The sequence below is a fragment of the Contarinia nasturtii genome, unplaced genomic scaffold (assembly GCF_009176525.2).
Source record: "Contarinia nasturtii isolate CC-2019 unplaced genomic scaffold, AAFC_CNas_1.1 Cnas_scaffold_129, whole genome shotgun sequence".
NCBI lineage: Eukaryota > Metazoa > Arthropoda > Insecta > Diptera > Cecidomyiidae > Contarinia > Contarinia nasturtii.
In genome coordinates, this window is record NW_022197486.1 from 5032399 (window position 1) to 5054605 (window position 22207).

General features: G+C 34.4%; 6 protein-coding genes across 11 annotated transcripts; 2 read left to right on the forward strand and 4 right to left on the reverse strand.

The window, feature by feature from the left end:
- The first annotated feature begins 3002 nt into the window (after positions 1 to 3002).
- Positions 3003 to 3884, forward strand: LOC116348717. Its single transcript, XM_031779794.1, has 2 exons — positions 3003 to 3432; positions 3498 to 3884. Exons 1-2 carry the CDS (start codon positions 3086 to 3088, stop codon positions 3781 to 3783), a joined length of 633 nt encoding a protein of 210 aa, XP_031635654.1. The 5' UTR covers positions 3003 to 3085; the 3' UTR covers positions 3784 to 3884.
- Positions 3885 to 6240: 2356 nt separating this feature from the next.
- On the forward strand, positions 6241 to 11281 carry LOC116340070. 3 transcript variants are annotated; one of them, XM_031766278.1, is made up of 3 exons: positions 6241 to 6289; positions 6425 to 6521; positions 6582 to 11281. In XM_031766278.1, exon 3 carries the CDS (start codon positions 6635 to 6637, stop codon positions 8099 to 8101), a length of 1467 nt encoding a protein of 488 aa, XP_031622138.1. In that variant the 5' UTR covers positions 6241 to 6289; positions 6425 to 6521; positions 6582 to 6634; the 3' UTR covers positions 8102 to 11281. The 3 variants fall into 3 exon arrangements, with proteins under 3 accessions (XP_031622138.1, XP_031622120.1, XP_031622129.1); XM_031766260.1 differs by having other exon boundaries at positions 6595 to 11280; XM_031766269.1 differs by lacking the exon at positions 6241 to 6289 and having other exon boundaries at positions 6304 to 6521; positions 6595 to 11280.
- Positions 8612 to 12438, reverse strand: LOC116340056. Of its 2 annotated transcripts, none has more exons than XM_031766239.1 (5): positions 12125 to 12438; positions 10854 to 11267; positions 9757 to 10739; positions 8896 to 9664; positions 8612 to 8825 (listed from the first exon to the last, which is right to left on the reverse strand). In XM_031766239.1, the coding sequence occupies exons 3-5, from the start codon at positions 10435 to 10437 to the stop codon at positions 8638 to 8640; spliced, it is 1638 nt and encodes a 545-aa protein (XP_031622099.1). In that variant the 5' UTR covers positions 10438 to 10739; positions 10854 to 11267; positions 12125 to 12438; the 3' UTR covers positions 8612 to 8637. The 2 variants fall into 2 exon arrangements, with proteins under 2 accessions (XP_031622099.1, XP_031622107.1); XM_031766247.1 differs by having other exon boundaries at positions 9757 to 10376; positions 12125 to 12436.
- LOC116348328 (three prime repair exonuclease 2-like) lies at positions 11720 to 16042 on the reverse strand. The gene is made up of 4 exons (XM_031779312.1): positions 16015 to 16042; positions 14875 to 15075; positions 14633 to 14793; positions 11720 to 11812 (listed from the first exon to the last, which is right to left on the reverse strand). Exons 1-4 carry the CDS (start codon positions 16040 to 16042, stop codon positions 11720 to 11722), a joined length of 483 nt encoding a protein of 160 aa, XP_031635172.1.
- A 1340-nt stretch (positions 16043 to 17382) lies between these two features.
- LOC116344773 (pentatricopeptide repeat-containing protein 2, mitochondrial-like) lies at positions 17383 to 19822 on the reverse strand. 2 transcript variants are annotated; one of them, XM_031773520.1, is made up of 7 exons: positions 19760 to 19822; positions 19356 to 19418; positions 18923 to 19278; positions 18669 to 18857; positions 18293 to 18598; positions 18111 to 18218; positions 17383 to 18035 (listed from the first exon to the last, which is right to left on the reverse strand). In XM_031773520.1, the coding sequence occupies exons 2-7, from the start codon at positions 19411 to 19413 to the stop codon at positions 17955 to 17957; spliced, it is 1098 nt and encodes a 365-aa protein (XP_031629380.1). In that variant the 5' UTR covers positions 19414 to 19418; positions 19760 to 19822; the 3' UTR covers positions 17383 to 17954. The 2 variants fall into 2 exon arrangements, with proteins under 2 accessions (XP_031629380.1, XP_031629373.1); XM_031773513.1 differs by having other exon boundaries at positions 19706 to 19817.
- A 164-nt stretch (positions 19823 to 19986) lies between these two features.
- Positions 19987 to 22207, reverse strand: LOC116344796 (pentatricopeptide repeat-containing protein 2, mitochondrial-like). 2 transcript variants are annotated; one of them, XM_031773546.1, is made up of 7 exons: positions 22083 to 22207; positions 21732 to 21794; positions 21299 to 21654; positions 21045 to 21233; positions 20657 to 20974; positions 20475 to 20582; positions 19987 to 20132 (listed from the first exon to the last, which is right to left on the reverse strand). In XM_031773546.1, exons 2-7 carry the CDS (start codon positions 21787 to 21789, stop codon positions 20052 to 20054), a joined length of 1110 nt encoding a protein of 369 aa, XP_031629406.1. In that variant the 5' UTR covers positions 21790 to 21794; positions 22083 to 22207; the 3' UTR covers positions 19987 to 20051. The 2 variants fall into 2 exon arrangements, with proteins under 2 accessions (XP_031629406.1, XP_031629415.1); XM_031773555.1 differs by having other exon boundaries at positions 22159 to 22198.

A 22207-nucleotide genomic window follows, 5' to 3' on the forward strand; every position in this document is an offset into this window, starting at 1 on the left:
TCTTAAAATAATAAACAATTTTATTCTTTCGATGAAAATGAAAATATTTTTGAAAATATGCTGGCAAAGCAATAAATGAAAATTATTATTATAAAATCATTGAGACAATTTTGGTATGTTTTCCGAATTTTATTCGATTTTTTACATTGACCGTCGTTGGCAAATATTGGGCTGTAAAAACGCAAGAAATTCATAATTCAACTCTCTACATCTGATGGATTAAAATTTCTTAAAGGTGAGTTCAGCAATTTTTACAAACGCTTCTTTAACAGCAATAGTCGATTGCGTATCCACCCTTTGCATACGTCATCACGAAGCATTTCCTCAGATTCAAATTTAGGCTGTTTTCAGTGCACCAGTCGTTCAACTGATCAATGGCTCTTTGGAAAATAATGGCATCAATGGGCGATTGTATTGTTCGTATCAGTTTAAGATCGTCTGCGAATAATAAAACAAGTGCATTTGTTACGGTTTCGACAATGTCATTAATAAAAATAATAAAAAGACATGGTCCCAAGATACTTCCCGCAGGTACTCCCGATGACACAGTGAAAGTTCTTGACTTTCTCTCCCCGATTCCAACAAATTGTGTTCGCGCTGTCAAATATCCATGTAACCATTTGACAAGTCGTCGGCCGAATCCAAAGTTCACCAACTTCTGCAGCAATTTCTTGTGGTTCACACGATCGAAGGCCTTCTCAAAATCTGTGTACAGCACATCCGTTTGACACCTTTTGACACCGGTATGCAGTTGCTAAATAGACACTGCTTCTTCTTATTTACACTATGGGTGCAGCCATATTGGCATATTCATTTTTAAATAAGTGCGTTTAATGGAATATCAAAAATGCAAAGTACTAAATAGTACCACACGCAATATTTCTGGATCACAGTTATTCTAGGTAAGAAAAAATAAAATAAAGTAAAGTCGAAAAATATGTTTAATAATTTGTTTGCAACTAATAGCAATATTGTGGCAAAAGATATTTCTGTCGGCTTAAAAAATATTCTGTGCCGATAAAATTATTCGTTTTCTTGGCTTATTGTGCAGTATTCCATTTACAGTTTTTTTGAATCGACTTGTATAGGCGCCAATAAATTTTTACACAGCTAATTTTATTCTTTTATTTTTATTTTTAATACAAAAAAACCTATTTATTTGATTATTCACACATTAGCTTCAAACTTAACTACAGATACACGTTTAGAACAAATTAGCCATACGCGCATTTTGACGTTTCATTAAACGCATCCATTTGACTTTTAGCTTGAAAATGGTTGCGCCCATAGTGAGAAAAAGAAGAAGCAGCACTAATAACAAAAAATGTATTGGAGTTCATACCGACGCCTTTTGATCATTGAGTCCATCGTGAAATTTACCATTTGCAGTAAATTTGTTGAGGTTGATCGATTTTTCACGAATCCATGTTGATTGTGGCTGATTTTCGCATTAACAAATGTGTCGATTTTGTTATACACAACAATTTCGAATAATTTGGCTATTGTCGGTATTATCACGATCGGCCGATAATTCGATGCACTGCTTTTCTTTCCAGACTTGAATATTGGCACAATTCTGGAATTTTTCAATGCTGTCGGAACATATCCTTGATGCAACGACTTACGAAATAGCATTGATAACGGCTTTGACAAAGTATGCGCACAATTTTTCAGTAGTTTTGGTGAAATACCATCTGGGCCGGCTCCTTTGTTTACATTGATCGCTTGTAGTGCTTTCATCACGTCTACTTCATTGATGTCAATGTCAAACGATATGTCACCGCATTCACTCAGCAATTGATCCAAGTCGATATTGTCGCTCTGTGTATACTGATTTTCGAAAAAATCAGCAAATAATTCCGCTTTCGATACGTCTGTGCTCGCAGTCTCATTGTTGTATTCAACAATAGGCGGAATGTCACTTCTATTTCTTCTGTCGTTTACAAATCGCCAAAAATGTTTTGGATTTGCTCTGATTTGCAATCGAATGCGGCTGATGTACGACTTGAACAACTGGCTTTGTAACTGCATGAACGAATCTGTGATGGCATTGTATTCGTCAAAGTTACCAGTTTCTCTTGCTTTTTTATACGCCTTTCTTCTGACATTTTTCATGTGTTTCAAGTGCTTTGTGTACCACGGTGGATCAGTACTCTTTTGTACGGTGATTTTTGGAACAAATGAGTCTATTGCCTCGTGTAGAACATTGCCAAATAATTGGAATGCATTCTCGAGGTCATAAATTCGATTTATCCCCAACAAAATGTCACTTGCAATGAAGAATTCATTCATCGCATCGAAATCCGCCGAATTGTATGCGTATATTTCCGATGATTGCGGTGATGCGGGTTCGTTTTCATCAATTGTCACTTCGATTTCAATTGCTTTGTGCCAAATGTCGGATTTAACCAATGGTCTTGTTGATTCAATCAACGCCATTTCGTAGAACTTGTTTGTAAATACAAGATCCAAAACATTCCCGGCTGGATTAACGATATTTGACAGCTGGTGGAACCCACAGTCGAACATTGTGTCAAAAACAGCAATGCCGCCCTCTGTCGACACATTGATTGGCAAATAATAATCACCATCATCGGCTTTGATCCATTTGACACCGGGCTGGTTAAAATCACCGCACACAATAACGATGTCATTTTCATTGTATGGGACCAGTTTCACAATCTCAGCGAATTCCAAGAATTTTTCAGTTTCGTGCACCGACCGAATGTACACTGCAAACACATAGACATTACACGAGTCGAACGAAATTTTTACACACACTTGCTCAAGGCCGCTGCGCTCTGATAGAATCAGCTTTTCACTGTTGAATTTGCATTCAACCGCGATCAGCACTCCTCCACCGTCGGTTCTATCACTTGTGAGTTCCGTCCGATCGCCACGATACACATTGTAGCGTTTGCCGAAATGCTCAATATTAAAGCATTTGTCAAAGTAATTTGACATTTGACACATTTTAGCGCGATAATTGCATTTGTGATATCATACTCATAACCAAAAGAGTGTTCAATTCATTATTGTTTTCATTGTGATATCACAAATTAATATTAATTTTAAAAATTCGAAAATGGCATTTCAACGTCTCCGTCGTATCGATTTAGGAGGAATGGTGGTCATCTATGAAGGAGGTTCCATCAAAAATGAAGCTGCACTTCACGAAGCAGAAAATAAATGTCTTTGTGAAAAATTATCCGTTGCCGAAAAATTAGGTTATTTGTTCAAATGCATTTCGTTGGACCCAATAAGAAGTGTAAAAATGCTTGAAATTCGTGATTACAAATTGAGAAAAACTGAGAGATCAATTTTGGTTGGAATACTGAAGCATTCAAAATGCGCTAATATACGAAAAGTAAAATTGATCAATGTTTATGATGTCGTATATACTCAAAACAACATTTTGAAAGAAGTACAAACGTGTGTGGTTCATTATTATTGTTTGGACCATATTTGTAATCAAATTGTTTTTATTCTTCAACTAGGCTTGATATCGATTTTGATGAAGACTACAGTCCACCAGCACCCAGTTGTTTAAGCTGTTTGGATCTATGGGCGGCAATCGTAGCTTTGTTTGGCGCTGTACTTGCAATCATAAACTACAACTGGAAATTTGTCGAATTTGAAACATTTTCTCTATGTTTTCAAGTAATTGGTGCCTTTTTATTCGCGCTATCACCGTTTAGAAATGTATTTTGTAATTGCTCTGAATCCGAATCAGCTGTGATGTTTGTGCCAAAACAGAATGTTGATCAGAGTACAAGTGTTTGAAAAGAAATGTGTCCATCAAAATATAAAAAAAAACTCTTTCACATTCGCGCTGTGCCTTCTAGTGAATTTATTTAACTACTCAAAATCATTCATTTACTTAAAAACGGAAATTAAGCATTTATTTCGAATTATATATTTTTTTAAATCGACACTTTATTATTGTTGAATTGTGGTGAAATAAAACAATTCAAGTTCTCCTGTTTAAATATTCTTGCGTTTTGATGCAGATGGTTTTTCGAATGTTTGTTTCATGCCACCGGCTTTACCCGATGTAATTTTTAATACGGTTAAAAGTGATCTTCGAAAATGAACTTTACCCGACGTCGGGTAAATTTCAATTCTTGCGTCGGGTAAATTTCATTTTGAAAATTGAATCTTATCCGACCTGAAAATCGTCGGATAAAAATCATTTTGCGAGTCGGGTAAAATTCATTTTCAATATGACAGTCAGCATTTTTTGTATGGCGGTGTTACATTTCAATAAACTCTCAGGAGAAGTTTCACATTCATTCTCGGACAATCATTTATTTATTAAGTCTACAGCAGTAGGTTCCTGTGAATTGGATGAGAAATTTTTTTCACGGAAATTATTCGAATTTGCTAGGGGTTTTGATTAAAAAAGTGAAGACTTTTTTTGCTCAACAAAAGTTGGAAATAGGATAAGTTCTTCCGATTTGTTAGGGATTTTCACTGAAAAAGTGATCTCCAAAAAAAAATCATGTGTAGGTACGGTTGGAGGAAAATCTGTGACACACAGCGTTCCGAAGGGGAAATGAAGTGTGTAGCACACGTATCTAGGCTCACGCATACATTCAAAGCTATCAAATATTTTTATTCTATAGAAATATTTATTGCTATATATTTAGCAAAAAATGAAAGTCTGACATTTTTCACATTACACTTAATTTTTATTGTGAATAAAAAACAATAAATTTTTTCTAATAAAGAAAAATTGAAAAAGAACTCAAACTTACATATAAAACTACTATGAAAAATAGAACGTTTTTACCGCTTTCCTACATTTTCTGTTGTTCATGTTGGCCACAAGATGTGTATTTGATGTATACTTTATCCGCATAAACTTCACAACTGTGAACCACTCTTAATGAATTGTCTATAAAACTAATAAGTGTCAAATTCGAAATGTCTAATACGAGGGTTGCTCCATAATTTTTTTTAAAAACATATATAACACAGTTGTTTTTTGTCGAAAATGGTTTTATTGTTTTTCAAAATATTCCCCGAGATGATCGATACACTTTTGCATTCGATGAAACCATTTGTCATAGCATTCGTGCCACTCCGAAACTGATATCTCCAAAACGTGTGTTTTGAACGCTTCAACTGCTTCTTCTGGTGTCGAAAATCGTTGACCACGTAGTTTTTTCTTCACGCTTGGGAACAAAAAAAAGTCATTGGGTGCCAGGTCAGGACTGTACGGTGGATGACCCATCAGTTCGATGTTTTGACCGGTCAAAAATCGAGTAGTTTGAAAAGATGTGTGAGAGCTCGCATTATCGTGATAAAGAATTATTTTGCGACGGTGGTTGTTTTTTCTTATTTCACCAAACACTTCGGGCAAACAAATGGTGGTATACCAATCAGAATTGACGGTCTTACGATCCTCTAGTGGAACGGTTGCCACATGACCACTTCTCCCGAAAAAACAGGCGACCATTCGCTTCGAAGTGCTTCTTGCTCGAACAACTTTCGTTGGGTTATCTTCATTTTGGAAGACCCATACAGTCGACTGCTGTTTCGTTTCGGGCTCATAGGCATATATCCACGATTCGTCACCAGTGACGATTTTATTAACGTCTTTTGAAGCACCACGATTGAATTTCTTGAGCATTTCTTTACACCAACTCACACGAGCCATTTTTTGTTCATCGGTCAATTTATGTGGGATCCAACGAGAGCAAATCATTTTTACGGCTAAATGTTCATGCAAAATTGTATGTATGCTGTGGGATGAAATGCCCAAAGATGCCTCAATCTCACGGTAGGTCACATGACGATCTTCCATAATCAGTTTTCTGACAGCATCGATGTTTTGTGGCACAACAGCCGATTTTGGACGACCTGTATGAAACTCGTCTTTGAGCGAACTACGACCGCAACGGAATTCTCGGTACCAGTTATAAATTGTCTGAAGGGTTGGTGCTTCATTGCCAAAGGCCAAATGAAGTCGATCGAAACACTGTTGTTGAGATAATTTACTTCGAAAATCGTAGTAAATCATTTTACGAAAATCTTCACGTGTAAAATTCATTTTTTTGTTGAGTCGCAGTTTACCAGTCACTGTAAACAATACAAATAGCGTTCGTACGACAAAAGGTTCAGGGCACGAATACATACCAAAACATCAAACTTTACGAATATGACAATGGTTTACATCGGGCAACACTATAAGTACCATTTTAAAAAAAATTATGGAGCAACCTACGTAATGTGTCACTGCCAACGTCATTGTGAAATACATCATCATCTAACCATGCGAAATAAAGTGAGTTACTTCTGTTCAAAGAGAATTTACTTTTTCGATTTCATTCCATCACGTTCTGAGTGTGACATTCATAAATAATATCTCAATATCGACATAGGTATTTTATTAATTTTAATTTTGTTCTGGAAAACACAGGAGCACAAAGCTTGAAGGCACAACTTCCGCCAATTTTGACAAGTTTCAGTTCTATACGGGTACATTCATAAGGAAAATTTCAACGAATTCGTTTAAGGTAAGAAAGATTACATTATCATATCAATTTCAAGCGTTTAACTTGGGGACGGTTTTTATCGTTTTGATTTTAGGTCATTCCAGTCTGTATTTACGATAAAAATCATCTCCATAATGAGTGAGCAGATGGTCAAAAATCAAAACAACACCGACGTCGATAAGTCACATGATACTGACTCTAAAGTGACTGATACACCGCATCAATTTGCTGTTGCTTTAGACGCAATTTCCCTCGGCTCTGACGAATGTCAGATTCATTCACCAATTTTCAAGCTGATCAACGATTGTTGGGAACTAATCTTTGATTGGTTATCACTGGAAGAACTGCATTCGTTTGGTCGAACGTGTAAACATTTCCAACGACTAACTGGCGAATATTTCAAGTGGAAATATCAAAACGTAAAGTGTAGTCTGAACAACCACAACTATAGAAACGTAGATTTTGGTGTGAACGATAGCAATGTGAGGTTTGAGTACATTGATGGGAAGGAATTGGTTGGTTTTATTCCATTCATCCAAATATTAATGTTGTGCAACCTCAAACTGGACGCATCATTCCGTTACGTTGTAGAAAATATCAAATCAATAAAATCCATGAGTTTTTGGAATGCTCGTTTCGTAGACCTTGATCTTAAAATGATGAAGAACAGTCTGAGTAGCGTTGAAGTGGTAAAATTTTTAACTACATGTAATCTTGATGGTACATTTTTCGAAACATTTCTTAAATTATGCGTGAAACTAAAGCGTTTAACAATCGATACAAATGCAGGGAATACTTGGTTACTCCATAAATATCCGACATTAAAATATTTGAAACTAACTCATTGTGATACATTGGTTAATGGTGAACTGACAACATTTTTTCAACAAAATCCGAATGTACGTAGTTTTTCGACTACCGAAAAAATCCTTATGCAACATCGTGACTCATTTATTGCAAATAACATTGAATTGGATGACCTGACAATTTTGGGGGTGGATGATATGAATGAATTTTGTGTTGTGATGAACGATCTGTATCGACGGGGTGTTTATAAACGTTTACACTTGAAAACGGCGACGACAGAATGTTTGGAAAATTTACCGGGACTTGTAACCTTGCATATTGATACATATGATTACGTAGAAATGCCAAAATTGGATGGTGTGACGGAACTTGTGTTCCAACCACATAATAATGGACCAGCTTGTAGGATGAATATGGAGGAAGTGTCAATGAACTTGAAAAATCTCGAACGAATTTTCACACCTGAAACAAATGAAGAGTATATGAATGCATTTATCCGGAATTCGGCAAAGCTGAAGGAAATAAAAACGGATGCCATTAGTCAATACGGAGACTACGGGAGATTCTACGAACGTATTAACGTGGTAGCCATGAACAATGAACGGAAAAAATTAAATGGCGCGCATAAGGTTACAATCTACCTTGAGGAGAAAGATTATTTGGCAAAAGACCATGAGGAGAGAGATTATTTTTTTATTAAATGGAAGCATAATAAAACAGATTTTGGTTTGATTGAGGTGAAACGCAAAGAATCGTATGAGGGTGTTTGGGATCACACATTTGGTCGTTATTAAGAGAGGAAGTTTGTTTACAACAAAGTTTTTTTTATTGTTATTTATATTGAATATGAAGACAAATAAAATAGGATGAAATAAAAAAGAAAACTTTTATATAGATCCGTTTGAAGCAGAAAAATCACTTTCAAACGAAATTAAAAGAAAAAAACAACAACACTAATAGTACAACTACGAAAAGAACAGTAAATGTCATGACTTCTTTTAATATTAATTGGTTAAATAAAGTATACATTAGGGTGTTTCTCATATCTGAAAATAAAAAAATGGTAGTCGTTAATTAAAAGTGCAAAAAATTCTAAGACAAATCATGACATTTACACAAAGCATCGACTGATGGTCACGCTTCCCGAAGCAAAAAACTGTTTTCAAAATTGAATGTTACTTACAAAGAAAAAACGCCCCATTTGTACTCCTGCGCAGTCAACAACAACCAAATGGGGTGTCAACCTTTTGCTACGCTACTATCCCACATGGTCGGGATAGCCTTAATAACTAATGTTACAATTGTTTTTTTTTTGTTTGCGTTGTGCTGATTAGACAGCATGATCAGCTGGCTGCTGGTCGTACTCGAACATTTCTACATCATTATCTACGTTGGCGGCAGCAGCAGCAGCTGCTTCAGCGACATCAGCGGCTACTTCGGCGGCCTCAGCGACAGCATCGCGGGCTTTATATCTATTGATCGCATCCGGTATCGGAAGTCCTAGCAATGTCCATAGTCCTGAAAAATCAAACAAATGAATCTTCTTAAGCAATCATTCAATCGCAATTGTATCGTCAATTAGCCTTACCTTTCAGCAGAATGTTCTTAGCAGCCACGACGTCACGATGCCAAGTCACAGAGCATTCGAGGTTTAATTGCCAGTTTTTATAGTAACTTTTTACTTTTGACAATAAAGGCTCGTTTTCTTCCAATGCTTCGTTCATGGCGCGTTGCAACAATCGAAATTCCGATAGATCCTTCTTGCCCAACTTTGACACAATTTTTATTGGCAGCAATGTTCTGGCGTCGGGTATGCACCGGCATTTCTTGAATCTGGCCGATTTGGGCTGGTTTTGGAATCGCTTCATACATCTTGCGTCTGTTTGAGATGATCCCCATTCGTCCACCAGCTCTATGGCACAATCTCGACGTTTGTTTATTGACCTCAAAGTCAAACGAACCCCTGGACACCGCACGTGCTTTTTGATACTTATTCGGCTGTCAGGTGGTACTTCGCCATCAGCACCAAAAAGAAACAAAGTCGGCTGCTTATCGGTAACCTTTTCCACCCAATTGTCGACAACACTACTACTTTTGATGTGTTTGTCCAAGGCGAGTCGAGTGTACTTGGCAGTCGAGTAAGCGCAGATTCCATGCTTCATCATCTTGATTCGGTGCTTGATGTAGTCCAGCCAATGTGACCCTTTTGGTGATGGCATCACCGGGTACAGCTCACGGTTCTCTCTGTCTCGGCGCTCCTCTTCGGTAAACTTTTTGGTCCAACGCTTTGCTTTGGCATTTCGCACGTTTTGGCCTGTTTTCCAGTGAAACTGCTTACTCGACATTACGAAGTTGGTCTGAAAATAAATAAATGAATAGTTATTGAATTTTAGCACTTACGCGGTCTATCTTCCATTGATACATATACAACATAAATGTAAAAACTTACTTCGGTGCCAGTTATAATGTTGTGTGTCACTGTGGTGTTCCAACTTTTCAAGCCTGTATCAACGCCTGCAAAATTTTCGAATTTGCCATCCAAAATCATTTCAACGATGCGAGAACGGTCGTATTCTGTGTTATTCGTCTTCTTTTTGGCCGAGTATTGCAGAGACACAGCGATTCCATCGGTGTTTATGGAAAAATCAAACTTCTTTTTTCCACGCACGAATCGCCGAATTTTCCGCATGTAGAAATACTGATTCCACCAATGATCACGCGCAGCGTTGAAATCCTTTTGTGGAAGAATTACCATGCTTGTTGTTCCGTTTTTGTTTTCAACTTCCACTTTCGGTAGCAATTCTTGCGAAGACAACACTTGGTGCATGCTTGAACAATCGATTTTGTAGTGCTTTCGGCGAAAATCACACATCGGCACCACTACTAAATTCCGGATGAATGGCCGAAAGTTTGGATCGTCGAGCATTTGTTTGCGCTTGGGGCGACGCTTTGACTTTTTGCGCTTTCTTTTCTTTCGTTTGGATCGGTGCTGATATGGCCACTCCAAGTTGTACTCTTCTATCTCGCGTTGCATAGATAGGAACATTGGCATGGCCTTAAACCAATGTTCTTCGTCAGTCGTGAGGTCATGCAGATCGATTTCTGGAAACACATTCAGGTCGTTCACCATGTCATACAAAAAGCCACACCGTTCGAGTTTGTTTGGATCGTGAATTGGCACTCTGATGTTTTTTTCTTTGATGATCAGTTTTACAACACTTTCGATGTCACTTTGCAAAAATTTCTCTGCGTCCTCTTCTCCGTCTGTGTTCAATTCGAACACTTTTAGTCTCAAGTACTGGGTGATCTTTTTGTCAGGATGCGTTGTTGAGTTGGTGACGACGTTGTCTGTGTATTGATTGGTGATATGCTTTAGGCCATTGCTGAAATCATTGTTGTTGGGCCAATCGATACCATGATAGTCGTCAAGACCTAAAAATAAAATATGTTTTTCAAATTCAACTAAATTGTGTACTGTGTAGTCAAAACTCGCTATTTTATAAGGAGGTTTAATTGTTTAATAAATCAACTATTTTTATTTATTACCTTCGACAATTGCTTTGAATTCAGGGTCGATAGCTGGCAGCTCTGGTCGTGGTCCTCGTGGCTTTTTTCCTCGTGGTCTGTACGTCGACTTTTTCGGTTTCGGTGGCTGATTGTTTTGCCATAGCACTTGGTTAAAGCAGAGTTGGATCTTTTTTTCTCCACTTCCACCAAAGAATGCGAAATCATTATTCTCAAGGCCTATGCTCGTACGCCTTTTGCACCTCGAACAAGAACAGTAATGAGCCCAAAAAGGAAATTGAAGTGGCTTGCAAACTCAGGTCCGTTATTTTGCTCATCAATGCTTGCTGGAATTGTGGGCGAATGATTGTCTTCAGCGCACATTTGATCGTCGTAATCTCATCCTTCGTTTCTCCCTTCGCTGGTATGGATGGCTTGAAGCGATTCGCCATTTTCCTATTGAAAAAAAAACACACACATTCGATTTAGTTTGAAAACGAATTTGTATTGAATTTTCATTGATCCATATAATTTAAAAGTGACGACTTTTCACATCAAACAATGTTCGATCGAAAAAAAGTATATAAACAAATATATACATTGAAAAAAAAAATGTGCACCAGCACTGAAATAAAAGCATTCACATGTAATTTGAAAATATCAACCGAATGCACAGATGCAAAACATACGATCAAAGTGAAAAATCCTTTTAACCAATCCACACAAATATTCACATATATTTCGAATTCAATTTGATCGAACGACAACAAAACACGAATCTATCGCTTTTTTTGGTACACACACAAAGTGATGCAACACAGAAAAATGACAAAAATCTTCGGATTGATAACAATGGCAGTGATTTAGAGAGAAAAAAAACATTTAAACACATTTCTTTGATAAGCGAGTTATTGTTTCTCTTCTCTAAACAATGGAACCAATTCAAAATGGCTATCACTGCTTGAAATGAATTTCACCACCTCACGCAACAGAATTATGTACTGCAGAATAATTGTGAAATACATTACTTTTTTCATAAAATGTAATGTTACTGTTAATATGTTCAACGTTAAATAATTATTGGACTAGTTTAAATATATTTCACGTTACAAATGGCTTATATGTCGTGCTATGAAATAAGAATGAATTTCACAATAAGAAGGATATGAATAACTGCATAGAATAAGCAAGTAATTCAAATTTTGAATAAATCGTGTATTCGCTGGCAATTTCTCATCAAAAATAATAATTTTTACCGATGAATTCACCAATATTTTTCACTTTAATTTTCACTGTAAATTAAGTTTACTCACGGTGATTTGAATTCAACAATCTGCTTGGACTCCGGATCAATCGATCGATCAAGTGTTGAACAATTCGGAATAAATTGATACAAAACGCACGTATATCGAAAATAATATGAATTATTAACAAAATCGTAGAATAATTGAAACGTTGAATTGGAATTAACACTGCTGTACTTTATGTCGTAAACTTCCTATTCACAACGCCGAACGTGTTCTCGGTATAAGTGAAGCGGCGATTATGACATTACGAAAACCAATGAAATGAACGTCAAATGTCATAGGGCTCGGTTCACATCAATAATGCTAATTCAATATTTTGATATTAGACACATTTTGCTATAAAAAATTTTTTGCTTCGGGAAGTGCCAATATCATTCGATGCTTTGTATAAATGTCATGATTTGTCTTAGAATTTTTTGCACTTTTAATTAACGACTACCATTTTTTTATTTTTTGACTACGGAAACACTCTAGTATACATTGTGCTGAGAAAATGCTAGCAAAAATCACAATTACAGTTTCACATAAAAGTTAGTAAATGATATTGGAAATAGAAAAATGGAAATTTCCTTTAAATAACGTTTGACAGTTTCAATTAAAACTATACATCATTTCGGATTTTAAAAAATGTCTCAACTTTATTTATGAATTTGAAATAAACAGGTTCAATGAATTAAATTACTTTCTTGATGATTTATCATATAATCATAGTATGTGTGCGACACCCATGTCGATACCCTTGAATAAATTTTACAAATTTTCTGTTTTTGCTTGCCACAAGTGGTATGCATATTATCACAAAAATTATACCAATAAATATTTACCTGCGTGACATCGGCCCCCCACCCCTTTGCTTTTTATTTCTGAGTTTACATTTTGATAGTTTGGAATTTGTGCTCACCGAATATACCAATTTTAAAGTTCTTCTATGAACCCGAGCCGGCACAAATTCAACAAAAGTCGATTTTTTGAAAAAATGAAAATTTTGTATGGCGACCCCCTCTAAATATGCATGAAATCGTGAACAAAGCACAGTTCTATATTCCTCGGAATTTGTGATGACCGAATAGACCATTGACCCGAACTGGCACAAATTCATCAAAAATCGGTTTTTGTCAAAAATGAACTTTTTGTATGACAACTACTTTCAAACGTGCATAAAGTTGTGCGCAAACCACACTTATTTACTCCCCGGAATTTGTGCTCACAAAATATATCATTTTTACAATCCTCACTATCAACTCGAGCTGGCACAAATTCAGCAAAAATCGATTTTTTTTGCAAAAATGAACTTTTTGTATAAGGAGTCCTTATTAAGGACCACCTCTACATGTGCATTAAATTGTGAGTAAATCACATTTATTTATTCCTGAGAATTTGTGCTCACCGAATAGACAATTTTCACAAACCTTAATTTCAATCCGAGCTGGCACAAATTCATTAAAAATCGATTTTTCGCAAAAATGAAAATTTTATATGGGATATTTTTTTAAACGGAATTTTTTTGGGGAAATTTTTGCACAGGGATTTAGTGCTATATTTGTGCTCACAAAAAATATATAAGGGAAGGTGAGGTAAAGTGATAAGGGTTTTTGTGCACAACCATAAAATTCACAATTTTTATTATTTTCATAAGTTGAATGTTCTAATCGATAGAGAATGACCATAGCTAACACCCTATAGTCGCTTAATTTTCAAAAAATAAATTCAATTTTTTTTTGCTTAATTTCCCAAATATGTGATTTTTGAGTATCAAAAAAGTGGTGGGGTAAAGTGATAACCCAATGGGCATCGTGAAGCCACTTTTTCACCTGAATTGGGCTTACGGTGACGCCAATTTTTGACCCGTATAATGCATACAAAATTATGAAATTTGTGCAAACAAAAATATATATATTTCGTGGAAAAATTTGTACGCCTGATTTCTACTATAAAATATAACCTAAATCAGGCTTAAATAATAAATATTCGAATCGACCAAACATATATGCCTGATTTTGGTTACATTTTAAAGTAAGAATCAGGCATACATAATTTTTATTTACCAGCACATTTTAGTAGAAATATTACATCGGCTTCGGCATTATGTGCATCGGCGATAGATTCATCTGGATAAAATCTCTTGAAAATTTCAATTAATTTATAAGAAACATACGGCTTTTGGTTCGGAATGTATCCATTGATTTGACGAAAAATTGGCAATGAGTCAACAATCAAAAGATCTTCCAATGAACGGTAATTATTATCTTTTTATTGAAAAACAACAAATATTGCACTATTAAGAATTGTAAAATTCTCAGATGCGCATTTCAATGCTTTCATCCTCAGTGAGGTATAGGAAACAACTCTGAGAATTTTACAATTCTTAATAGTGTAATATTTGTTGTTTTTCAATAAAAAGATAATAATTATTCTAAATTACACGTTAAACTCCAAATAAAAACATTCAATGAACGGTCCTGCAACGAATCCATTTTTATTGTATAATCTTTTTTATTTTTCTCTAATATTTACCAAGTCACGTAGATGAGCTTTCAAGATGGGATAGTCAAAATAGTATCCATTATGTGCCACCAAACAAATGGGCTTATTTAATCGATTAAAATAACTGCCGAAGAGTGTGATTGTGTTGTTGTCCATTGGCTTAACATGGTCAAGCAGTTCGTTACTCAAACCTTTTTAACATGAAAACATTAATCACTCAACATTAATAGATCTATTTGATTCTATTGAAAATGGTCAATTGCACAATTTACCTGTGAGATTGGTTACAATCCCTTTAATAGGTTTCATAATAGGCGAGAGTTTATGTAAAACTCGGGGCACTGAACCTTTTGGCGTTTTAAGTAAATCATCTTTCGAACAAGCAATAAATGTTATTTCGGTTATTTTCGGTGGATTTGTTTTATTTGGAAATCCCGTTGTTTCAATATCAAAAAAAAAACGAAAGTGTTTATCTGAAAATATTATTCATTAGTTCGAAGAACGTAGAATCGTCTGCTACAAAACATCTGGAGCCTCTATCTGCCAAGAAATGGTCGGAGTGCCAAATTTCGTTCCATGTAAGTACCAATTAATTCACTGAGACATTTATATCGCTTTAAGTTTTTAAAGACAAAAAATTTGTTTTTATTCATAATAATGTGTGACATCAAAAATCAATGAAAGTTCAGTGTACCTCACTCAATTAATTTTATATTTATGTTTATTTTTGCAGTCAGATGGTGGAGCGGGCAACTCTTCTACGCCTGAGCATGAAATTGGATTTTTGAAAAATGTTGATCAATGTTGTTCTGACCACGACAAATGTGATCGGTCATCTGTAAAAGGAGATGGACAAAGCCTTATAACACACACGAAATATACAATATCCAGTTGTGAATGTGATTATCATTTTTTACATTGTCTAAAATCTTTCAACAGTGGATTGGTAAACAAATTGGGTATTATTCACACAAGTGTTAAAAAGTGTATCGGAGTGTTAGAACCCAACGTGTGCGTTGAAGTTGGCGCTAACTTTGAGTGTATAAGATATACTATATATACAAGAAATTACTTTTTATAGTCTTACTCCCTAGGGGGTGATGTTACGTTGATTTTGATCATTTTATTTCACACATTATTACGAATAAGATGCAGTGTTTGTTTATTGGAACTTGAATCATAATAATCAGTTATAATGTTACAAAAAAATGCAAATGTGTTGATAAACAATTATTTCTAAATAAAGTCTAACTAGTTTCATTATTATAGTAAATTTGTTCGTAGGCAATCAATTTTAGATATCTCCTAGTTCTTTTGTTCGTAAGAATGAAAAATAATCGTTTGCTTTGTACTGTTTCACTTGTGGTTGACGTGGTTTAATGAATGGATATAACGTATAGGGTGTATATTACGTGGCCATTGTTTTTCCGTTTGTTCCATTTCTACCTTGAATACAAATGCATCAAGATTGTTTCCAAAATGAATAGTTCGGTTGCCGCATCCAATGTTTAAAATATTTTGTATCCATGGCAAAAAATCCACTAAACGTGTATATACCAATGCAGATTTAGTTATCATAGAGTCAGTTGACTCCATGTAATCATATTTACACCTTACACCTTTCGGTATTCCTATGATTTCTATGCTGCCATTTTTATTTTCTCTTTTACTGCATCTTCGAATGATGTAGACGATGATTTATAAATTTCAAAGAGAATTTCACTGTTCGAAATATCCGCAAAAACCGGCGAAATCGCCAATGTTATTAATATTATATCTATTGAAAATATCGAGAGGAGAGTATGTTTTTATTCAGACATTACTCAGCCATAAGCGCTGAATAACATACTCTCTTCTCGATATATTCAATAGATATGAAGTATTGGCTGCATCGTTAATCAATTTTTTTATTATAAATTCGTTAGCATCACTGAACCAAACTGATTTTATTCAAAGAAAATACTCTAGATTGTTTTGATGAGAATGTTTATAAAGCCGTTGGATTTACCAGTGACGTACTTGATAAGCGACCATTTTTTTCATTGTGGTATGAAATTTATTAAATAGTTTTCAATAAAAAAATAATATAACACTGTTTGTATGTACTATATATACATTTTTGCGGAGTGCATGTTCATCTAATCAACTGAATGATAAAGATTTCCCGAAGCACAGTTTGCATATTCTTGGGGATTTTCCGGTGGTTTTTAGAAACCACCAAATAAAGTTTTTTTTTAGAATAGACTTTTAGAAAATTTGTTCAATATGCTGGGGTTTTTCGAAAGAAATGTGGTGACCTTTGCTTTAGCTCTTCACTTTTATTTTTGAACAGACAATTTTAACTAACGGTAGACAAATATTCTTTTTCCTTAATGTATGAACGAACATGCGCTCTTTTTAATTTTGCGAGAAAAGAAAACGACAGACAATTATTTTATATTGATATCTAGGGGATATCCATGCGAATTAGAATTAGCACATTAGCAAAAAAATAGGGAAATTTACATGAAGAAAATAGCAAAATTAGCAATAAATAGCAAAATTAGCACTGTACAAGTATATACTTTAGTAAGCATTTATTCTTGAATATATTGAAATAATTAATTAAAATAAAATTCACAAAACAAATGAATTGAATAGTGTTGAACTAAAATGTATCAAAATATGTAGTTAAATACGCTTTTTCTCATTTTTAAATAAAAATATATTCAATGGCACGTAACCAAGCACGTTTCATCTGTATTAACTACAATTTACGAATTGCAATCGGAAATGTAGATTTGATGACAGATTTCTTACTGAAAACGTATACGCTAGTGCCTGCTTCAAATATACACGTTGAAAGTGTCAACTTGAAACATTTACGTAAACACATTTCAGTTATTCGATCATGCTGTCAATCTGACGAATGCGATATTTTTGACGTACTAGAAAAATTAGCAAAAAATAGCAGTATTAGAACAAACTAGTAGAAATACTAGCAGAATTAGTGAAAACTAGAGAGAAATAGCGTTTATTATTTTAAATTATTCGATCTGCAATTCACGGTTATCCCCTAGATTGATATGCTGCCTATCCTTTACCTATAAATTTTCCTTACTTTTGCTAAAATTCAGCGATATTTTTCCGAAAATTTCTTGTTTTGTAATCATTGCTTGAGCCAATCTAAACAAAAAAGAAATTTTTCATAGAGATCTGATGGAGCGAGATCAATCTAGACGACGAGAGAGTTAAGGTGATCGAACATTCACCTGAACAGAGAACTCATAAGCATTAAGTCATGATATTTTTATTGATCACATTTTTTTGCTCTCATATTCTCAATAAATAACAAATAAAACAATCGATACGATCAATGATGTTTTTTCGATAAATAAAAAGTGTTTGCCACCGGTCGTATGGGGAATGGTGCACACATCATATCGTCAAATGTCTGGAAAAAAATGTTTATATGCAACTATGTTAGTTAAATGATTCTGATAAAATCTTGAAAAAATAAATGTTTTACCTTGTTTGTGACTAGTTGATTTGTTTCCATCTCACGGCGTAACGCACTAAATTCATCGACGTGTTCTTTCGATCCGTTTTCCTTAAGTAATTTTCCTATATCATCAAGCTGTGAAACCCCATTTTTTGTGAATTAGTAATCGGAAAATTGTAAGTTCAAAATCAAATGAAAAATAAACTTACAACTGGTATTGATGTTAGTTGATCAATTACTTTTTCTTTTTGGAAACGTTGCAGTATCATCCTCAACGTTCTCAATATATTATCGAATCTTTTTAATTGTGCCCATGCAAGTAATCTTATGTGACGCATAGTCACATAAAAATGATCAACACCATCCTCTAGAACATTCAACGCTAAGCCAGGATCATTTTGTTTCAACGCCAATCCGGCAACGAACGTTCGACTTTTCCGATATTGATTTTTGGTTTTGTTTCTATTTACTTTTTTCCACAAAGTATACGCTTTTTGGAGAGTTTCTGGAGTATTCTGTAATTAAAAATCAACCTTGAAAACTCAACACAATAAATGCATGAGAATAAAGAGAAAAGAAACGAACCAATTGGTAATACGTTGCTAAAACTATAACATTAATTTGTTTAAATGTATCAAGTTGCCCCTTCATATTGAGACTTTCGTAAATACGGAGAAGATCGTCGTACATTTTATGTTCATACAATAGATCCAATAGAAGTTGATGTCCACTGACTTGGGTAAATAGTGTTCGTAAATGCTCATCTTCATAAAACTGAAATCAAGAAATTACTACACTGAAATGTTCCATATTTGAATGTAATAAACCTTTGAACTCACCTCAACGGCTTTGTTTGGCATATCCAAAAAGTATAAAGTTCGCATTATAACTGTGCCAAAGGCGTACTTTTCACCTTCGTATTCGCGTTGTCTTTCAATTAATGTGTTTAACGCTTCTTTCAGAATAATCATATCGTTTTCATTCTTTTCGACAACGTGCAGCAAATCTTTTATTCCATTTTCATACTTTGTAAAATTGCAATCTTCATCCACGAATCGATTCTCAAAATGTTGCTTGTACTTCAGTGGATCTTTTACAAAATATTCAACTTGTTTTCGCGCCAATTCGTAATTTTTGATTCCCAGCTCTTCGCCAGAAAAAAGGCATCGTATTTGATTCGTTGGCACAATAGCTCCTAATCATTGATGAAACGATAAAAAAAATCGTGTAAAAATATTGTCAATTCATTTTGGAGCTAAAATATTCATTTACCTTTCAATTGAAGGACTGAATTTGACAATCTGCATCCAATTCTACTCACACGTAACATGTTTCCTGAAAACATTTGAATAATAAACTTTATAAGTATTTTTGATGCAAACTATAAACAAAATATTGGCTTAAAGATTGTTTGTTTTAAATATGGACACAAAATTAGCCGTTTTTTGTTATTAATTCTTTTGCACCGTATTTATAACTTCAGAAATTTCAATCGAAAAAATGAGCCGATATCGTCACAACCGTATTTATCTCGAAAGCGGACAATTTCTTTATATTTATCAAAGAATTTTCAATATAATTATTTCCCGAATGAAATGCCATTTTGGTATTGTGCTACTTACTGTCTGATAAATTTATTATTTAAATCAACTTAAAGACATTTCGATACCACTTACAAGCAAAACAATTACATTCGGCACTTTGTCCCGTTGATAATATAAATTCAAACGTCAAATGTTTGGTTATATTTTACTAACCCTTATCATTGTGTAGTTTGACGTTTTAATCAATTGGAGACTGACGCCATCTAGGTGTCAACGCAGAAATGAAGAAGCTTAAAGATTTCGTTTATTCAACTTAATCGTCAACTTTACATACAACCGAATAGAGAACCCAAAAGCAATAAGTCATCATATTTTTATTGGTCATTTTTTTCTTTTATATTCACAATAAATTACAAAAATCGCATCACTGATTTTTTTTCGATTTATAAAAAGTGTTTGCCACCGGTTGTGCGGGGAATGGTACACACATCATATCGTCAAGTGTCTGTAAAAAATTGTTTATATGCCACGAATGGTTCTGAGCAGGATTTCACTCAGCGCTGCTACCTTTCAAAGCATAAAAAAATATCTTGCTGAGAATGCGTCGTCCGTCGCATCAATATAGCCGTTCAGACATGAAAAGGCTGTATTCATTTTCGTTCGCTTGTATCGAGTCATCGACAGCACATGTACTGTAGTTTGCTGTGATGTGTAAACCGCTACTTATATTCTAATGCGACACACGACACATTCCCAGCACGATATATTTTTATGCTGTGAATGGCAGCAGCGTTGAGTAAAACTTTGGTTCTGATTAAATTTTGAAAAAAAAAAAAAAATGTTTTACCTTGTTTGTGACTAGTTGATTTGTTTCCATCTCACGGCGTAACGCACTAAATTCATCGATGTGTTCTTTCGATCCGTTTTCCTTGAGTAATTTTTCTATATCATCAAGCTGTGAAAAGCCAATTTTTTGTGAATTAGAAATCCGAAAATTGAAAATTCAAAATCAAATGAAAAAAAACTTACAACTGGTATGGATGTTAGATGATAAAATGATTTGTTTTTAGCTTTTATTTTTTGGAAGTGTCGAAGTATCGATCGTAGCATTTCCAATACATTATCGAACTTCTCCAATTGCGCCCATGCAAGTAATCTTATTTGACGCAAAGTCACATAAAAATGATCAACACCATCCTCTAGAATATTCAACGCTAAGCCAGGATCATTTTGTTTCAACGCCAATCCGGCAACGAACGTTAGACTTTTCCGAAAATGGTGTTTGCTTGAAATACTTTTTTCTTTTTTCCACAAAGTATACGCTTTTTGGAAAGTTTCTGGAGTATTCTGCAATTAAAAATCAACATTGAAAAATCTACACAATAAATGCATGAGAATGAAGAGAAAAGAGACGAACCAATTGGTAATACGTTGCCAAAACGATAACATTAATATGTCTATTTCGATTAAGTTGTCCCTTTATATTGAGACTTTCGTAAATACGGAGCAGATCGTCGTACATTTTATGTTCAAACAATAGATCCAATAGAATTTGATGTCCAGTGACTTGGGTAAATAGTTTGCGAAGATTTTTATTTTGATAAAACTGAAATCAAGAAATTACTACACTGAAATATTCCATATTTGAATGTAATAAACCTTTGAACTCACCTCAATGGCTTTGTTTGGCATATCCAAAAAGTATAACGTACGCATTATAACTGTACCAAAGGCGTACTTTTCACCTTCGTATTCACTTTGTTTTTCAATTAATGTATTCAACGCTTCTTTCAAAAGAATCATATCGCTTTCACTCTTTTCGACAACGTGCAGCAAATTATTTAGTTCAGTTTCATACTTTGTAAAATTGCAATCTTCATCCACGAATCGATTCTCAAAATTTTGCTTGTATCTCAGTGGATTTTTTACATAGTCTTTGACTTGTTTTCGAACCAATTCGTAATTTTTGATTCCCAGCTCTTCGCCAGAAAAAAGGCATCGTATTTGATTCGTTGGCACAATAGCTCCTAATCATTGATGAAACGATAAAAAAAATCGTGTAAAAATATTGTCAATTCATTTTGAAGCTAAAATATTCATTTACCTTTCAATTGAAGGACTGAATTTGACAATCTGCATCCAATTCTACTCACACGTAACATGTTTCCTGAAAACATTTGAATAATAAACTTTATAAGTATTTTTGATGCAAACTATAAAAAAAAATATTGGCTTGAAGATTGTTTGTTTTAAATATGGACACAAATTAGCCGTTTTTTGTTATTAATTCTTTTGCACCGTTTTTTTAACTTCAGAAATTTCAATCGAAAAAATGAGCCGATATCGTCACAGCCGTATTTATCTCCAAAGCGGACAATTTCTTTAGTATTTATCAAAGAATTTAGAATACAGTTATTTTCTGAATGAAATGCCATTTTGGTATTGTGCTACTTACTGTCTGATAAATTTATTATTCAAATCAATTTAAAGGCATTTCGATTAAAACAATTAACTTAAAACAAAACAATTACATTACGCTTTGTCCCATTGATAATATAAATTCAAACGTCAAATGTTTGG